Source organism: Amphiprion ocellaris, chromosome 17 (assembly GCF_022539595.1).
Source record: "Amphiprion ocellaris isolate individual 3 ecotype Okinawa chromosome 17, ASM2253959v1, whole genome shotgun sequence".
Lineage (NCBI taxonomy): Eukaryota > Metazoa > Chordata > Actinopteri > Pomacentridae > Amphiprion > Amphiprion ocellaris.
Window position 1 is genome coordinate 31,670,648 of NC_072782.1, and position 20,559 is coordinate 31,691,206.

Here is a 20,559-nt window from a genome sequence, read left to right on the forward strand (position 1 = left end):
TTTATTCATGTCTATTTCATGACACATCTCCTCCAAAACAGGTTTATATCTACAAAGTGGTGTCCCAAAAAAATACAAAATTGCCTCTATGAAAAAATTCTTATGTTTACTTTGATATTTGGAGAAACATTTTGAAATTCAGATCAAATTTTCGACTAATATTTTAGTTTTGTGCCACAACTCGTCAAACTGCTCAATCAGTTACCAAAGTTCATTCAAATTCACTTTATATTCATTTCTGTATTTCATATTAAAGTATTCTATATGTTTGGTTTTGTATTATTGTGACCTGCAGCTACATGTGGTTCAGAAAATATTACTAGATGACTTCTGGATTATCAGTTTTTTGTTAATTTGAGCTCAAAAATGAAACTTTTTTCCCATATTTCAACTCCGCCCTAATCAGAGATTATTTGATCTACTGTCCAATATTCCAGATTCTGAATCAATGACATGATGAGAAATAAGAGAGAAAATTTCAGGTTTTTATCTTTAATAGTTCCTCAGATAATGTTGTTCAAACAGACTCAGATTTCAATAAAAACCAGCTTAAAGTGAGTCAACGGGCTGTTTTTAAATACATTTATCTCAAAAAGTATTTAATATCTCAAGCTAAAACTCCACAGACATGTTTATAAACATTCATAGCTGATGCTATAAAAGTTTCAGGTAGAACAGAGCGTCATTTTGTGCAGATTTTAAGTGTTTTGAAGTCGGATCAGGTCATCACCTGCATGTATTAATGGAAGCACCTCAGTGTGTGTGTGTGTGTGTGTGTGTGTGTGTGCGTGTGTGTGTGTGTGTGTGCGTGCGTGCGTGCGTGCGTGCGTGCGTGCGTGCGTGTGTGTGTTTGTGTGTAAATGGAGTCCGCTACAGAGTTTTAGAAGCACGTTGGAGAACAAAACCGTGGTATAATCGTGTGTCTGAGAGGAGTCACTTCAAGGATCAAGAGGCCTGACGTTGCCAAGGGCAACGGGGTGGCATCTGACAATTACACACACACACACACACACACACACACACACACACACACACACACACACACACACACACACACACACACACACACACACACACACACACACACACACACACACACACACACACACACACGCCCGTTTCCCGCCGTGATTTCTCACGGGAACCTCTGATTGGCCGCTGTGGGCCTGCTGGGATGCTGGGGTTCCCGTGGCGACGGTAACCAAGCCATAACGGCGACCATCTGTGCTGCTGTCGGTGATTAAAGTCCAGACAAAGAGAGGAACAAAAGAGCAGAACAGGTGAGACGGAGGCGTCCAGGTGACAGAAAACGTTCTCCATGTCGGTTCTCCTCCTGACAGAACACTAAAGCCAGTTTTTAACTAGTTTAACGTTGTTTTCATCACAAAGTTAGCGGCTTAACTTCTCTAGTAAAGTTTTTTTTAAACTTTTAAAAAACTTTTTAAAAAATAAAGTTATGTTTCTTTTAATGGGTTTTCAACAGTTCATTGTGTGTGTATTAAATTCTAGATAAAGTCTTAATTAACAGGTTGACTGTAAAAAAAAATAAAAATTAAATCTCTATATAAATAACAGCAAGACAGAACTGTTCACGTCACAATTCTGCATTTTATAAATGTTAATATGTTCTTTTACTATGTTTTACTATGAAATTGCACTTTTTAAATGTATTTAAATCAGGGAAAAAAGTTAATTTACAGGTATTTGCTGTTATTTGCTAAAAAAAAAAAACTACAGTGTATAATTTTTCAAATGATCATTATTATTATTATTTAATTATTTTATTTTTACCCATTTTACAGGTTTTCCCTGTTTTGTCAATTCTCGACATTTATAGATGTTTTCCAATAAAGTCCCAAAAATATATAAAGTGTTTATTTACAGGTCGACTATTTAAAAAAACAAAACAAACAAAAAAACATCCAAAATTGCAGATAAAGATAACGTCCACATTATGTATGTTAATCTGTCAACTTAACCTGTATATTATTTATTTGTTTATGCATTTAGTTATTTGTTTGTTTATGTTTTTATTCATTAATTTATTTACTAGTTGGTTGGTTGGTTCAGCTAAAGTCTGTCTAGAAAACGTAAAACATGACTTCCTTCACTACTCACTGCTGGATGTACACAATCTGTAAATATCAGCATCTTTACACCGTCTTTCCTTTATGCACTTTGTCCTTATTTACTCAACCTGCATGTTTACATACAACTGCAGCTTGTATGTAATTTTTTCACTACTTTAAATCATTACCATCATATATGTTAAGCATTTTGCAACATCACTTAAACGACTGTTTTCATGGTTTTTAATGCATCATATTAGCTTTATGACCATCTTCACTGGTCACACTTGTCCACAAGACTTTTCTACTCGGTTTTTACATTTTAGTTTGCACATTTCTTTCTGTATTTTTCGGAAAATCTCTGACTTAGTGAATGCAATAACAGGATCGCTGCTTAATTTAGTCCACAGAGCAGGAAGTCCATGTTTTATCTGCAGTCTCTGGATCCACAAACACAATAACTCACATTATGAATATCGCTGCGCTCACTGTTTAGAGTACTTATTCATTCTCACACACACACACACACACACACACACACACACACACACACACACACACACACACACACACACACACTCTGGTCCATTTAGATGCAGAGTGATTCCACTTTGCTGACTCAGGTGTTCTGCAGAGAGGCTGAGCTGTTTGCATCTTCATCTGCTGCTGTGTTTGTAAGTGTGTGATTGTGTTTCTTTGTGTTTGTGTATCTGTGTGTGGTTGTGTGTGTAGCTACTGTCACCCCCCCCAACCACATGACTAACTGGACTCTAACCCCCGACACAAACAGCACCGCTGCACAGCAAACAGCGACTCTTTGCCAGAACCTCCTGCTGTTCCTTCAGCTGAGACTGTAATCTGATTACTGAGGAACTGAACGTCGCAGCAGAACGTCGGGAGAACGACGCTCGGTTTTACAGACGGTCAGATCTTTGGACGCCATTAGTGGAAAGTCAATAACTTTATTGGTCAACAGAAACAAACCGGCTGATGCAGGCTGATTAGAAGAGATTGCAAGTGGAGAAAATACATTCAGAACATTCAGTCGAGTTATTCCACCTTAAATCATCAGGTTCCTTCTGCTCGACCATCTCTGATTTACTTGAAACATCTTTATCATGAGCTATGGATAAATTTGAAGATATCTGTGAAATTTTAGCTTCATATATCAAATACTTTCTGAGATAAAAGTTATTAAAAATCGCCCGTCGACTCACTTTCAGCAGGTTTTTTAAAACAATCTGAATCTGTCTGAACAACATCTGAGAAACGATTAAAGATAAAAACCTGAAATTTTCTGTCTTATTTCTTATCATGTCATTGATTCAGAATCTGGAATATTGGACAAATAGATCAAATAATCTCTGATTGTGGATTAAAATTAAAGCCAGAAATGTGTAGGGAGGAGGTCGGGGTGGATGGACGGGTCAACAAAACGTTGGACTTTAACCATCTGTAGTATCAGACAAGCGGTTCAAATATGGAAAAAAAACACTGAAAAGTTCCATCTTTGAATACAAATTAACAAAAAAAAACTGATCATCCAGAAGTCAACTAGTGATATTTTCTGAACCACATGTAGCTGCAGGTCACAATAATACAAAACTAAGCATGTAGAACACTTTAATATGAAATACTGGGTCACAAAAATGGAAGTAAAGTTATTTTAAATATACTTTCATAACTGATTGAGCAGGTTTGACATGTAGCACAAAAACTAAACTATTAGTTGATAGTTTGATTTCAACTGAATAATAATAGTGAAAATTTCAAGTTTTTATCTTTAAAAGTTCCTGAAATGTTGTTCAAACATACTCAGATTTCAATGTGAGAAATTTCCAATATCTGAGAAATTACTAAAGACAAAAACTCGAAATTTTCTCTGTTATTTGTCATCATGTCATTGATTCAGAATCTGGAATATTGGATTATTTATCTTTATTAGTTCCTCAGATATTGTTGAAGTAACCAGTAGACTTTGTAGGGTACGTATACTAGTGGTGCAGATTGTCCTGTTTAAAAACATCTAAAAACACACAAATAATACATGAAACACACTAGTTTTACCTCAGTGGAAGGTTTAAGATCTAATATTTCCCAAAAGAAAGTCTAATAGTTCCTCAGATGTTGTTGTTCAGACAGACTCAGAATAAAATGTTTGATAAAAATGAGCTAAAAGTCTAAAAGTGAGTCGTCGATGTTCTAGAAGGTGGTAGGAACGGTTTAGAAGCTGCATTTTCTCAAATACTGACAACAATTTAAGAGTTCTGACACATTTTATACGTGGAATTTTAAGTAATAATGGATTAAAAATAAACAGAACCAGACAGAATGTATCATTAACATCTTAACTTCATTTTCTTACTGTTTTTTTTATATTTACAGCCACACAATATTCCAGATTCTGACTCAATGACATGATGAGAACTAAGAGAGAAAATTTCAGGTTTTTATCTTTAATAGTTCCTCAGCTATTGTTGATCAAACAGACTCAGATTTCAATAAAACCTGCTGAAAATGGGTTGACGAGTGGGTTTTGAAAGCAGTAATCTCATAAAATATTTGACATTTGAAGCTAAAATTTGACATATGTGTATAAATACCCATACTTAATGCTACTAAATGTTCAGACAAATCAGAAATAGTGGAGTTGAAATTTTACTAAAAATGAGCTGACTTGAGGTGGATCCATTAAACTTAACAGACTGATTCAATTCATACAGCGTTTGGAGAGTTTAAAAAGTAAGAAACAAGCATTTATTAACTGTTTTCACAATAAAACGACGCTAAAAACAGACTATTATGTGGCTGTAGTGATTTTATATGAATACCACGCACACATTCTCCATGAACCTCAACCAACCAACATTTTTCAGTCTCTCTGGCATCTCAAAGTTAAAAAGTAACCCAGAGCAGCAGCTTATTCCGCCCCATCATTGAGGGGAAAAGTGGAAAATATCTTCAAATCTACTTTATTCTAATTTATTCCCAGACATGCAGCTCAGAGGAAGCTCCGTCAGCAGAATGAATGGAGTGGGATGGAGTTTCTATGGTAACGAGGAAGCTGAAAGTTTCTCACGACTCCCAGGTGGTTGTTTCTTGAACTAAACTCGGAGCTCCGTTGGTGAGAAAACGCAGGAAATTGATTTTTAAATTAGTATTTTATGATTCTGGATGAGGAACCTCCAAACCTAATGCCGATTGTGTTTCTTTTCCAAGTCTGGTCTCCAGTTTGAACACAGAACCAGCTGTCCAGGCCCAGTTCCAGGACAAAAAACACAGCCTGCGTGTAAAACCAACACTGATGCATCTAAGAGTAGATTATTCTCCATTTTCTGTCCGTTTAAAGCAGCTCAGCCCTCGTGCAGGCTGATCATTTTGCCAGTGTTCATGTATATTTAGATAATTATGGCAAATATGTGCATTTTAGTGGGAATTTTCGAATTTAAAGTTGAAATGAGGACTTTAAAGACAAAAAAAATCCCATTGAAACTCATTAAAACTGCTATTTTTGATCCCCTTTACCTAATTAAATCTTTCTCTTCATGGTTTTTACACTTTTATTATGGATTTTTTTTTTTCTTAAATATGATAATTGTTACTGTTTTCCATCACTTGTGTCATTTTTTCATATTTGGTCGATGGAGCAAATACAATTTTTTGTTTGTTTTTGCTTTTGGTCATATCATAGAGCATTCAGGACGAACCCCCCCCTCCCCCCGGCAGCATCATGTTTACAAAGCATTTACAGGGTTAAAAGTCTGTAAAATAATTAATATTTACTAGTTATGATCAAGACTGATGTTAACCTTAAATAATTCTACTACATAGCATTTTTATGGTGTTTTTTACAGGGGTATTTTTGTCTTTAAGGTCCAGAGTTTAAGTCTTTTGTTTTGTTTTTTTCTGCTGTAGTATCATGTAGAGATAAAATATAAAAATCCTGAAAATGAATGATTATTTAGTAGTTATTACCCTGATCCTGGTTTAAAGAAAATGTAGCCAAAGAGGAATATAACAGCGGCACATAACAATTTTATAGCATTGTTTACAACTCTCTCAAACTTTTGTCTTCAAGGACCTCTGCGTAGCTTTTTAATCAATGCTTGAGGGTTAATTGGTGTCAAACATTAAAAATCTAAAAGATTCATGCATTCTGCGGAAATCTGCAGGTAGATATTTGTTTAAACACTCTGCTTCTGTGTTATTTCCTCTATTTACAGGGGAAAATGACAAAGTCTTCCCAACAGGTGCACCAGTTTGAAATGTTCTTTAAGGTCAGAGCAGATAATTACACCAAACTAAACCATAACTCACCTCATTTCTATGCCTTCAGACTGAAGCATCTCATAATGACGACTTCCATCTGTGTTTATCACCTTGATAACTTCAGCTCACGACCTCCATAAGTCATAATTATTTCTTCCTGGACTCATAATCGCAACTTCAACAACTCATAATCACCACTTCCGTCAGTAAACTTCCTGTATACTGTGACTTCTATGACCAGTAATTAGCTTCTGCATCGTTATACCCACAATCTTCATCTGTAAAATAATAAAATAACCTTGTAGACACACTGAAATACAGAGATCAGGAATAAGCAAGTCCTACTACTGCTACTAATTAATTAGAGTAGATGTGTTCATGTTTTTCCTCAAAGCGTACCAACATAACTGGCCAAACGCCTAAATAACATATACATACAGAGGAACACTGCAACCAATTAACTAAACTCCACCAGAAACTAAATCACTGCTGCTGGGATTTGCATTAATTTTCCTCCAATTATAAATAGAAATTGTGTTCAACCTCGTATATTTTGTGTCTCAGAAACGTAAACGCACAAAACAATACAAAATGGACTCAATCTAAATACATACATACAGAAAAATGTACTAAATTAGCTGCACATGCTATCTTTAGCTAGCTTTAGCATTAAAAACTTCCCTTAGTGTCTGACCCAGTTTGTAATCTCAACTCAACACAATAAAAAAGCAGACATTATTCACTACTGTATCATAATGCCGCCACCGTGCCTCATCATTATGAAGCATGGCGGCAGCAGCATCATGGCGGTTAATGCTCCATCGAGATGTACAGAAAACTTTGCAGAGAAAATTAAACCATGACAGAAATGAGGATGACAGGTGATGGTAGCAGGTTGTGTTTTGTTTTTGTACGGCGACACTCGTGTTGTTTATGTTTGCTTGTTTGTTTGTTTTGTTTGGTTGTTTGTGTTTTCCTACCTGGTTCTCGGAGCAGCAGCTGAGCCATCGCCTGCGAGCTGCCGGCCGAATTCTCGGCGATGCACTGATAGAATCCTTCGTCCGACTTCACCAAACCCAAAATCTGAAGGTTGCTGCCGTCCTGGGAGACAAACAAAGACAAACAACGTGTCAAAAAATCAATAAAAACAAACAACAGAGTGGCTCAGAGCTTTACACGAGTCAGAAAATATCAAATAAGCCGCAACAAATAACTCTGTGTGTGTTCGCTTGCCAGTGGAAAATGGGATTAAAGATTATGAGTGATATCCAGATTATACAGCAGCAGAGTCATGTTATCCTCACATCATTAAGTCCAACCCCCTCAGCTTTACATGTTTTGTGCTTTATAAAGATGATTCACATTAAAAATATGTACACTAGGACCCAACTGATGGCTTCTTCTCATTGATTTTCTGCTTTTGATTCTCTGCCTTTCCTTTATTTGAAAGGTAAACATGGATTTCCACCTTAAAAAGCCACATAAAAGCCTTTAAACTGTTAATGTGGAGGAAAAATACCGAGGTCACAAAGTTGGAAGTTTACTTCTTTTATTGCTTTTCCACACTGAATCATAAAGGTCAAAGCAGTTTGGCTTTTTGGACAACAAACTTTAAAAAAAATACTCAGATTGTCGGCAAAGTAATGTCAATTAATTCAAAATATAAAATGTAAAATAAATGATTGCATTAATATGCACCCCCCTTAAAGGGATTTATTTAATTTAACACTCATTCAAGAAAGAGACTAGTGAGGGAGGCCACCAAGACTCATATGACTCCTCTGAAGGAGTTACATGAAACAGAATATGAATGTGAAGCACAGTGATGGCAGCATCATGACATAAAGCATGGTGGTGGCATCATCATGATTTGAAGCATGGTGGTGGCAGCATCATGACATAAAGCATGGTGGTGGCAGCATCATGATATGAAGCATGGTGGTGGCAGCATCATGATGTGAAGCATGGTGGTGGCAGCATCATGATGTGAAGCATGGTGGTGGCAGCATCATGATGTGAGGCACATCGGTGTATACTAGCATGTAACTCTTTCAGAGGAGTCATATAAGTCTTGGTGGCCTCCCACACTAGTCTTTCACATTATTTCTCAGTTTTTGAGAATGCAGATGTGTCGTATTCCTTGCGTTTCTTTGAACAATTCAACGTTTAGACACAGACACATGATAAGCACCTTAAAAGCAGCTGTTACAGATGCTCCAAGGATATAGTTTTACCACTTGTGCTTGCTGGACGTCATTAAGCATCACAGAAGTCTTCGTCATGGTGCCCCTTTAGTAGCTAAATCCCCGTAATGCTCTCTACTTACCAATATTAAACAGCAGATACTAAAACGTAAAGTTCTGAGTCTTCAGGGCTGTTGTACATTGCAGAAAATAGTTGAAATAGACTCACCACGATCTGGAAGTAGTCACTGGGGATGACTTCCTCCCCATTCTTCATCCAGCGGACGGTCGGCGGTGGGTTTCCCGTCACGGCACACTCCAGCTCGATGTCGGTCGACTCGTAGGCGTAAGTGTTGGTCGGGTAGTTGAGGAACTGAGGAGGAACTGCAGAGAAACACAAAAAACAACAGAACAAATAAACAACAAGATCTTCCTTCGTGCTGAATTCTATTTCCCAGTATTCAGCTCCTTTTTCCTTTTCCTTCAGGATTGTCTCTCGCATTAGCAAGTCGCCGCAGTTAATTACAAACTAATTAACATGATTACCAACTAAGCCGGCAGCTTATTACTAAGGAGCTAAATGTTTTTGATCTCATTACCCTCCGAGGACCATTAACATTCATCACACCGCAGACGGCCGCTGATTCATTTGACATTTTCAGGTGTTTATTGGGGGGGGTTGCTGTTGTTTTCAACCTCCGCTAACGGGCTAACTGAATTAGCACAGCATCAACAGTTTTGATTAAATAGGTGTGGTGTGACTTCTGGGGTATTTTCTTGGTCCGAGCAACACACATGGGAATCTTAGAACCCATCTAGGATTGTTCAAGAGTCAGTGGAGACCAAAAGCTGACTGAGGTGGCCAAAGTTAGCAACAATGCTAACCAGAGTTTCATTTCAATGCAGCAGCAAATCAGGAATTCTAAACATCGAAACCCGAAATTTTCAGGATTTCAGTCATTTCTGGGAAGCTTCTTTTGGTGGCAGCATCAGGATGTGAAGCATGGTGGTGGCAGCATCATGACTGAAGCATGGTGGTGGCAGCATCATGATGTGAAGCATGGTGGTGGCAGCATCATGACTGAAGCACGGTGGTGGCAGCATCATGACTGAAGCATGGTGGTGGCAGCATCATGACTGAAGCACGGTGGTGGCAGCATCATGACGTGAAGCATGGTGGTGGCAGCATCATTATGAGAAGCATGGTTAAGAAAAAATGGACTTGATGAAGCACTTCTCAAAAAAAAAATCCCCTCCAGTTGTTTATTAAACCCTAAAAACTCTCCTTTGAGGCTAATAGTTAGATATTTAAACATTTATTTTCCATGTAAGTAATCCCTTCCTGCTTTAAAATGTGTCCGTTTTTGTTCCAACATGCAGCTTTGTGAAGTCAACGACACCAACAATGACAAGTTGTAATATTTTAGTGATTCATTCGTTGTGCAAACATCATGTTTGAAGGGTTTTGTGTTTGCAGCAGGTCTGAAGCTTTCTGTAAGCAGATTACTATTATTATTACTATTAGCACTTTCTGTTCAGAGTCAATCAAAGTGACACTCTCATAATCTGCTAAAGAGGATTTAGCTTCAGCTTCTTTCCTGTGAAACTCGTCATCTTTGTGTGACTCGTTTTCTGCAGCAGCAGTAGAGGAGAGTTTAATGGTACGCTGTAAAAAAAATGAAGCCATATTTCGACTTTCATTTGACAGATTTTCCCTGTTTTGGTAATTACAGAAAATATTTATTAAAGTTACAGATTTAAAGGTGTTAATTTAGACATAAATGTGGGAAAAAACAGAAGGATGGTGGAAGAAAACAAGAAAAAGGCGACAAATGAAAGAGGAAGGGGAGAGAGGAAAGACGATCAATGAAGAAAGACAGAAAGAAACAGGAAAAAACAGAGGAAGGAAAATACAATGGAAAAGAAAGAAAGAAAACATGAGAAACCCCAAAAAGAAAGAAAAACAAAAAAGAAAAAAAGACAAGAAAAAAACAACAAAAAGAAAGAAAAACAGCAAAAAAGAAAGAAAAACAACAAAAAACAAAGACAACAAAAAGAAAGAAAGACAACAAAAATAAAGAAAACAAGAGAAACATCGAAAAGAAAGAAAAACAAAAAAGAAAGAAAAAAGACAAGAAAAAAGAAAGCCAACAAAAAAGAAAAACAAGAAAAAAGAAAATCAACAAAAAGAAAGAAAAAACAAAAAAAAAGAAAAACAACAGCAAAGAAAGACAACAAAAAGAAAGAAAGACAGACAACATAAAGAAAAAGAAAGAAAGAAAGAAAGAAAGGGTTGCTGAGAGAAAAAAGAAATTGCGGCATAAGAAGCAATGAAAAAAGAAATCAGGAACAGAAAAAGAAAAGAAAAGCTTCGTACTTTAAATACGAGATGAAAGATAAACAGATACAGTGAAGGGAAACAATGACAAAAGAGAAGATGAGGGATGAGAGGAAGAAGAGAATGAAAGAAGAAATATGGATGAAAGAAAGGAGAGGAGGCCAGAGGAGGAAGTTAGTGGAGGAGCGAGGCGTCCGTCGATACATCATTATCTGGAGGTGTAACTTTATCACAGCAGTAATGCTCTAATTAAGAGACAACGATTTCCTTTAACGGGACACCAGCCTCACACAGCAGCACAGCAGGAATTAGCCTGAGCCCATAGACACAGCACACAGCAGGAATTAGCCTGAGCCCCTAGACACAGCACACACCAGCCTCACACAGCAGGAATTAGTCCGAGCCCCTAGACACAGCACACACCAGCCTCACGCAGCACAGCAGGAATTAGCCTGAGCCCCTAGACACAGCACACAGCAGCACAGCAGGAATTAGTCCAAGCCCCTAGACACAGCACACACCAGCCTCACACAGCAGCACAGCAGAAATTAGTCCGAGCCCCTAGACACAGCACACAGCAGGAATTAGTCCGAGCCCCTAGACACAGCACACACCAGCCTCACACAGCAGGAATTAGTCCGAGCCCCTAGACACAGCACACACCAGCCTCACACAGCAGCACAGCAGGAATTACTCTGAGCCCGTAGACACAGCACACACCAGAACACACAGCAGCACAGCAGGAATTAGTCCGAGCCCATAGACACCACACACCAGGAACAAGCCTCAACACAAGCAGCCCAATCAAAAATCAATAAAAAGACGTTCAGCTGCAGTTCCTCTACCTGCCACTAGAGGACACATGTATTACAGTGGACGGGAAAACTCATCTATACACTGACAGTTTTAACACAAGTTTAAAATCCACACTCTCCATGATGCTCTCCATCATGACGTGAAGCATGGTGGTGGCAGCATCATGATGTGAAGCACGGTGGTGGCAGCATCATGATGTGAAGCATGGTGGTGGCAGCATCATGATGTGAAGCACGGTGGTGGCAGCATCATGATGTGAAGCATGGTGGTGGCATCATCATGATGTGAAGCACGGTGGTGGCAGCATCATGATGTGAAGCACGGTGGTGGCAGCATCATAATGTGAAGCACGGTGGTGGCAGCATCATGATATGAAGCATGGTGGTGGCAGCATCATGACGTGAAGCACGGTGGTGGCAGCATCATGATGTGAAGCATGGTGGTGGCAGCATCATGATGTGAAGCACGGTGGTGGCAGCATCATGATGTGAAGCTTTTTTTGTAAAATCCTACAAAATCACTATCAGATAAACTGTGATGCTAACATGATAGCACACCTAGATAGCACACCATATCATGATGCTGCCACCACCATGCTTTGCTTCATGATGCTTCTACCACCATGCTTTCATAGTGTCTAGTCTGATGGACAAAAAGCTTCATTTTGGTCTTACAGTATTTGCCGTCCTTATCTTCCTTCCACATGATGTAAACAACACCAGTTCTGATTGGTTAATGAATTTTCTGACTGAAACAGTTTTTTGAAATACTACAATTGAAACAAAAAAAAAAAAAGAAAATGTGAGGAATCACTGAGTGGTCTGGAATTAGGTCCTATTATCAAACTACCCCTGAACCATTATTTAGGTTCTTATTTGGCTCCTCTGGGCTTCCGTACTGTACATCTGCAGATTATACAAGCTGTGGACGGGATAATACCTGACTAGGTGGATGAATTCATCATAAACAAGGTGATAATCCAGGTTCTGACAAGTCTTTTAATAAAAACACAGAATAAAGGGGAAGGCTCCCCCCGTCAGCGATTACCCAGCAGCCTTTGTTGTGTTCGGGGAATTCCCTCAGCGCCCATTGATTGTTTGGATTTATTTTTTTCTTTCTGCCAGCGGAACACTGATTACCTGGTCATCTGAGGAGACGTGTTTACAAAGCGGTTGTGCTTCCTGGAAGCGACGTGGTGTTAATGTGATTCTACTTCCTGCCGGCTGAGAGCCGCTATTCATGTGGTAATGAGACGCATCAACAACTAGCTGCTGAGCAGACCGAACCAGACGGACTCAACTCAGCTTTATCTGCTTCATATCATCATTATTATTACTGACAGGACGTGGTGATATCAGTCAGATAATAAAGAAAGGACTGGAGGAGAAAAAAGAACAGAAAACAGACATTCAATGGAGAGAAGGAGGTCAGAAAGAAGATTAAATGAACAAAAACGTCGTCTTTGTGTGACTCGTTTCTACAACAGCAGCAGATAGTTTGACTGTAAAAAATGAAGGTTTTAAACTGCTTTTTCAGAAAATTCACCGTTTACAGATTTTGCCTGTTTTGGTAAATTACAGGAAATGTTTGGTAAAATGACAGAACTAAGGGTTTTAATTTAGTGGAAATTAGGGTGGAAAATACCCAGAAGGATGTTGGAAGAAAACAAGAAAAAGATGACAAATGAAAGAGGAACGAGAGGAAAGACAATGAATGAAGGAGTGGAACAACAAAGAAAGAAAGAAAGAAAGAAAGAAAGAAATGAAGGAAAGAAAGAATAAAATGAAACAAAGAAAGAATAAATAGAAAAAATAAAATTAAAGAATGAAAGAACAAAAGAAAGAATTAAAGAAAGAAAGAAATTAAGGTAAGAAAGAAAAAGAAAGGTTAAAAAGAAAAAAGAAAAACAAAAAAGAAACAAAAGAAATGAAAGAATGAAAGAAAGAAACAAAGAATAAAAAGAAACAAAGGAAAGAAAGAAAGAAAGAAAGAAAGAAAACTCGATGTGACAAAGTAAATCTATATTTCCGAGCACATGAACAGAGTTTTCTGTCCGTCTCTTCCATTTTCCCACTCAGTATCAGTGATGCGGTTTCTCTGCATCTAATAACTTCCACTCAGCTTTCAAATGGAAATCAGCTCCATCGTTCGTTTCAATGAACATCTGCTGGCTGTGTGTGTGGGTGTGTGTGTGTGTGTGTGTGTGTGTGTGTGTGTGTCTGTGTGTAGTTGTGTGTGCCGCTATGTGTTTTTGTGATGATGATACCATCCAGTGAAGGACATTTACACTGGGCTTTAAACACACTCGCTGCAAGTTAAACTCAGACGCTCTCATTAGCGAGCCTCTTTCAGGCTGCACTTAGCCACCAATTATTAGTCATTAAGTGCACCCATGGAGGCCGGCTGCTCTCACACCTTATCATCCACGAGGTGTCTCAAACAGTTAATGAGTTGTGAAGCTGCTATCGCTCAGCGGCGGAGGGCTAACGCTGCCGCCGCCGGACGCTAAACACATTTAGCGCCTCATTCTCAACCCGAATCCACCAAAGCTGACCTTGATTTCTACATCTTTCGTAATATTCACCTCATTTTTTATTAAAGTGGAGCTCCAGCAGTTCAGCTACATACAGTAGATGGAAGGTTTCAGCAGTTTTTTATTTTTTCCTCTAAAACATTTAATTTAATTTGGCTTTTTGTTTTATTTACAAGAAATTATCTAACAAGACTCTTTAATGTCAACGTGAATTCAACAAAGTAACGTCCCACAGTTAGTAAATGGATGATTTGAGGTCAGTGAATGTGTCTCAGTGATTGTAGGATAAAGATTCCTGGATCTGGAAGGTCCAGTCTCTGGTGGATCAGTTCTCCTGGATAGAACTACACCATGAAGACTAAAGAACACTCCAAGAAACTCTGAGAAAAGGTTGTTGAAAAGCATCAGTCAGGACGATACAAGAACATTTCCAAGTTCCTGAAGATCTCCTGGAGTCCAGTTAAATCCATCATTAAGAAATGGAAGGAAGATGGAACATGAATAAATCTGACTAAAGCAGGACGTCCTCAAAAACTGAGAGACTAGAGAGGGAGGCCACCAAGACTCCTATGACTCCTCTGAAGGAGTTACAAGCTAGTATTTACCACCGTGCTTCATGTCATGATGCTGCCACCACCGTGCTTCATAATGGGGATGGTGTGTTTGTGATGATGTTCAGTGTTTGGTGTCCATCAATCACATCATCTAGTCTGATGGTCATAAAGCTCCATCCTGGTCTCCTCAGACCAAAGAACCTTCTTCCAGGTGTCTTCAGAGTCTCCACATGTCTTCTGGTGAACTCTAGTCCAGATTTAATTGGAGCTTTTTCCATCAGAGTCTTTCTCTTTGTCTCCATAAAGCTTTGACTGGTGAAGAACAGACAACAGTTGTTGGATGAACAGTCTCTAACATCTCAGCTGCTGAAGCTGGAACTTCTTCAGAGGAGTCATAGGAGTCTTGGTGGCCCGCCTTATCAGTCAATAAAGTTGTGGAGACAGATGCAAAATGGAAACTATCCAGTATTAAAAATATATAAATAAAAAAAGGGTTAATGATGTTTTTGTTTTTTTATGTTGCTTTTTTTGACAATCGGCATCTAAATTAACAACTTTTACTACATGGACAAACCCTGTAAAACAAACAGCAAATTATTCAAACAATTACACTGAAAACTAGTTGTTTTTTTAGACAGCTGTGACAGTAAAATTTATACTTTAGAGAAAGTGTGAATTATTCAACAACAGATGGCGTGGACAGCTGCTCTTCATGCCCCGTCGTCTACTGTACGCCGTTCCTTTTATTCCGCTTTGAGAAGCCGAGGAAACTTGTTGGCGAGACACTTCTTTATCTGTCGGATGCTGCTGACGCCGAAAACAAACAAAACCTTCCCTCAAACCGAGACGGATTCATTACAGCCACGTCGTCTTGGTTTTTTTTGTTTTTTCTCACACAAGGATTCATTTTGGACAGAATTACTGAGTGAGCACAAAGCAAATTGGAGAGGTAATCAATTTGCAAATCGAGATGTGCAACGAAAGGCAGAAAATGATGGCGTCCGTCCCCAAGACGCCCAAACCATCAGAGTTCTGTTAGCTCCATGTTCATGCTGTCGACAAACTACCGCATTAAAGACGGTATTGGAGGAAAAACAGGTGAAAAATGTCGTCTAACTAATCAAAACAGCAGTCAAGTTTCACCACTGCCGCAGGAATGGAGGTGACTCTGAAAACCGCCTTTTAAGATGATAGTTTTAAATATCCGACATGATTATTCCAAAGGAAAATCTCCTCTGTGGACAGAATTACTGTGAAAATGATTTTTCATCACAAAGAGAGCAGAGAGGAGTGATTACAGCAGCCCTGAAGGTCACAGCGGCGGCGAACAAACAAACCCGTGAAGGAGGAAACGGCTTTTTATTCAGCTGCACTCCGGAGGCAACTCCAACCGCATTTTATTAAGAAATCACTCGCTTTTAAGGGGTTTGCTCCCATTTTTTAGCACTGCTGGCTGCAAATTTACCACCTCCTACTGTAAATTCAGCACAATGTGGATTCTGCAGAACGAATCGTGCTGAAAGCTGCAACATCCAGACATTTTTTGGTGCATATTTTCCAATTTGTGTAGAAAATACGTGAAAAATCCTGTTTTTACATCAATCTGAAGGATAAAGGTTCAATAAAAGCATCAAAAAAAACAAATCGAAGGAGATAGATTACATAAATGATGCAAGAAATTGTATATCAAAACATGCACCGCGATCATGAATGGTGTTATATCTTTTGGTAGCGATTCTTCGCATGTTTTTTCGAAATTTGCAAGAAAGCAGCGCTAAAAACCCCCATTGAAATGAATGGGAAGTCGGCTGGACTACTGTAAAAAACAGCCATCAATGGAAGCTTGTAGCTCTGGAAGATTTTACTGTAGAAACTTCATTTGCAGTTTAAACGGCTCACAAGGCTTTGAATGCTTCTCATGCAAATCCGTGTTTATATATCTGTTATAGTTTTTATGCAGTCATAGTTTAAGTTTTATTCCTTCTATTGAATACTGCAAAATCCAACCCTTTTTTGTGCATATTTTCAATTTGTGCATTAAAAAACTAAATGGAAATGTGAAAAATCCTGTTTTTGCATTAAGCTGAAGTGTAAAACTTTAATAAAAGTGAAAGATAACAAGCGTGCAGGTGATAAATGACATAAATGTTGTGTTATTAAGCTGCAGACAAACATTAAATCTGTGTGAAGCTTCTTCAACGTGACTCATGAAACAGCAGAAATGTCGTTTATTCCTGCTGTAATCAGCCACTCATGCATAAAATCCTGCAGATGCAGCTCAGCAGCTTCACTTAATGCTCACATCAAACGTTAGAAAAATGTTCTAACAGCGACATTGACGGTGACGAGTGTTGAGAGTTTCTGAAGCTGCTGATCTGGATGAAATAAAAATATGAAGCTCTGAACAGTTGAAGATGGAAAAACACAACCTGGTTTGGTTGGTTGACGGTTTTCTTTACAGTCAATGTGTAAACGAATACTTTTTCTTTGCTTTAATTGGATATTTTCTGTAATTTACCCTTAAAAAAGCGTAACACCAGTTTTGAAAAGTGTTTTTAGTCCTTAACATATAAGTTTTCTCCAAAATAAGAGCAAATATATACTAAATAATAATATTTTGCTTATTTACAGTAAAATCATTGTGTAATTTCCCTGTAAATTATTACTTTTTCCACAATTTTACTAGATATTATCTGTAGTTTAACCCCCAAAAAACCCCAAAATCTGTAAAATAAAATATTTTTAATGTTATTTTTAAGCACTTAATGTACATAATTTGCAGAAATATTTGTAAAATAATTAGATTTTTGCTGATTTAAATGCAGTAAAAAAAGGGGGATAATTTCATGATCACACATTGTTAAAGCTCAATATTTTATTTGTAAAACTTTAGATTATTGATGTGGACATTATTTACAGTTTTGGCCTGTTTTATTATAGTTAGCATGTAAATTAAGACTAGATATCATCTGTAATTTAACAAAACATGGAAAAATCTGTAAAATAATTGATAAAACTGCAGTTTTTTAAATTTAGCATGTAAATTAAGACTTTATAAAACTAGATATTGTCTGTAATTCAACAAAACATGGGGAAATCTATAAAATAACTGACAAAACTGCTATTGTTTGGGTACAAATTCACTGTTACTTGTAAAACTATACATTTATTTTCAGTTTTGGTCTGTTTTTTTTAACAGTTAGCTTGTAAATTAAGACTAGATATCATCTGAATTTTAATCAAATCCTGGGAAAATCTGTAAAATGAAAGTAAATTGTGTATAAAGTGCAGCTTTTCACTCTTTGGTCTGTAAAATTACACAGTTCTATTTATTTAGATCGGCTAGAAATATCAGTTCTTTAACGAATATTTGCTGTTATTTCAACATATTTAAAAAGCTCCCAGAGAACCTCCACTTTCATCACATCATTCCAGATGGAGGATTAACGACGGAGACAGAAACCAGGAATCTCCCGGTTCTCAAACAATCTGCAGGAGGAAACTAACAGATGTTTGGTTTTTAACTTTCACCGGGAACGTTTGACGAAAAAGCCACATGAATTCCTTTTTCCTTTTCCCTCGTCCGTGCTTTGATTTGGCCTTAAATCTGGGATTACGAAGCTTAAGAGACAAAGGACGGGTCAGGTTGATTTGATTCGTCTGCCTCGGAGGCTGCATTAAAGAGCTGCAGCGGATTAAACAGTCTGAACATACGTGACCAAAGGCCGGCCGGCCGGCCGGCGCTTTAATCTGCAACACCGGATGGTTTGTGCATAAAGAAAACGCTGATTAACCGAGGAGGAGGTTTTAACAAAGGACGGGGTGAAAGGGCGACACGGAGGAGGATAAACACTGCAGCGTTTTTAAAGTGACGAGTCAAATCTACAGCAGAGATCAGGAAAAAACAGCCAAAATCTGGCAGCAGGAGTCAGAAAATGCATCCTGAAAGATGTTGTGAGGCTCAAAAACTGTAAAAACAGTCGAGAAAACAACAAATATCCGTGAAATAATGATGTGTTTAAATACATATTGTAAAAGATGTCACTACAGTTAGTAAAAATACAGATTTTGGATCTGCATTTGCAGCTGTGGCTGGTTCTTCTTTACAGTCAACATGTAAATTTGCACTTTTTTCTTTGATTTTATGAGATATTGTCTGTAAAATTGTAAAATACCAGTTTAAAAAAAACATGCAGTTATTTTTCAGTCCTTCATGTGCATAATTGTCTCTTAAAAAACAACAAGTATCTGTAAGATAATAATAATTTGCCGTTTTATTGTTAATTTAAGGTTAAAGATCATTAAAGAACTGATTATTATTAGTAGTGAAATTACAGATTGTTGATATGGACAGTATTTACATTTTTTTCCCATTTTTTCAGCTAACACATAAATTAATGCTTTTTTTCCCTCGAGATTTTATGACATGCTTTCTGTAATTTTTTGAAAATAGGGAAAATGTGTAAAAGAGCAATTTTAAAAAATGACTACCACTATTGTTTACCCCTTAATGCAGTGCTAGAATTAAGTTTTGTTGTTGTTTACTTTAAGTTTTAAAGAAAATACGATGCTTTGTGAGACACTTTTACATGTTAGAAGTTTAGTTAAGGCTTGACACCAAAACTGCTTGGTTGAAATCAGGAAAAAACGTCCGGGTTTGGGTTAAAATACGACTCTTCCACTGCATGTTTGAAGCTAAATGGCAAAGACATGCTGATTAAAACTGCTTTTGCAGTACAGACAAACGTAATCCAGCAGAAAATATCTTCTACATTGGATGTGCAGAGACTCATGTAGTTTAAATTTGTCAAGTTATTGACAGATGACCTGTTCTGGAGTTTTCTCTGCAGTATTTTTTTTACAATCTCTACAGTGAAAATTATGCTTTTAACTGATTTAAATTCAGTAAGACAGCATCATTTTTTGGTTTTGTAATACAACGATTTAAAAGAAATAATAACGATTGAAAAAACCTGAGATTTTTGACATTATTTACTGAACACGTTTGACCTGTAGTTTAAAGCTTTTTAAAGTATTTTACTGGATATTATCAGGCAACCAATCATTTATGAGATGGGTTGGGACATGGGTCACCATGGTAACCTAAAAAATGAAGTAGAAGCTTCAAACATGTAGTGAAAGAGTCATATTTTAACTCAAACCATGACATTAATCCAAACCTTAACCAAGTTATTTTAGTGCTGAAGTCTCCAACATATAAAAGTGATATTTTCCTGAACCTAAACAGGTAGTTTTGATGCCTGAACTGAACCTCAAAGGGAATTAAGCTGACAGTAAACAAGGACAGAAAATGACACTTAATTCTGAGACTGATGGTCTTCTGGGTGAATGTTTGGTTTCTCGTTTATATGTACGTACTTAGGTTTTGTCGCTTTTTCAAACTGCTTGTCTTCCCAACCACATCACAGATCATCAAACCAAGTCACCTTCCCTTCATAAAGCATTGTAGAAAGCAGTTTAGTTGTACAGGAAAGTGGGTTTGTGAGTTACCTGAACTGAACCTGGTAGACGCCTATAGTTCACAGCTGTGTTTTCTATTAGTTTACTTCAACACTTCCTCCTCCCGCCGTTCCCTGCGGCCCCCGTGGAACTTCAAATTAGAGCTATTTCTGTATTAAAACTGTTTTTATCCGACATGGGCCGTCGTCGTGGGGACAGTGGGTTTTAAATATGTGCGATCGAGGAGGACTTTTTGGCAGCTGCCTGATGCTGACGGTGTAGAAACATCCCGGTGTTTCTTGGCTGCTCTCCTCTGCTTTAGTGAAGACTTCCCTCT

At 37.8% G+C, this 20,559-nt stretch overlaps 1 protein-coding gene across 4 annotated transcripts in view; it reads right to left on the reverse strand.

The window, feature by feature from the left end:
• The window catches only part of dcc (DCC netrin 1 receptor), a 305,906-nt gene that overhangs the window by 150,643 nt on the left and 134,704 nt on the right, over positions 1 to 20,559 (reverse strand). For all 4 annotated transcript variants that reach the window (XM_055004135.1, XM_055004134.1, XM_055004133.1 and 1 more), the window contains exons 6-7: positions 8,751 to 8,905; positions 7,319 to 7,439 (exon numbers count right to left, since the gene is read on the reverse strand). In XM_055004135.1, the coding sequence (XP_054860110.1) occupies positions 7,319 to 7,439; positions 8,751 to 8,905 (276 nt within the window). The remainder of the gene's footprint in view (positions 1 to 7,318; positions 7,440 to 8,750; positions 8,906 to 20,559) is intronic.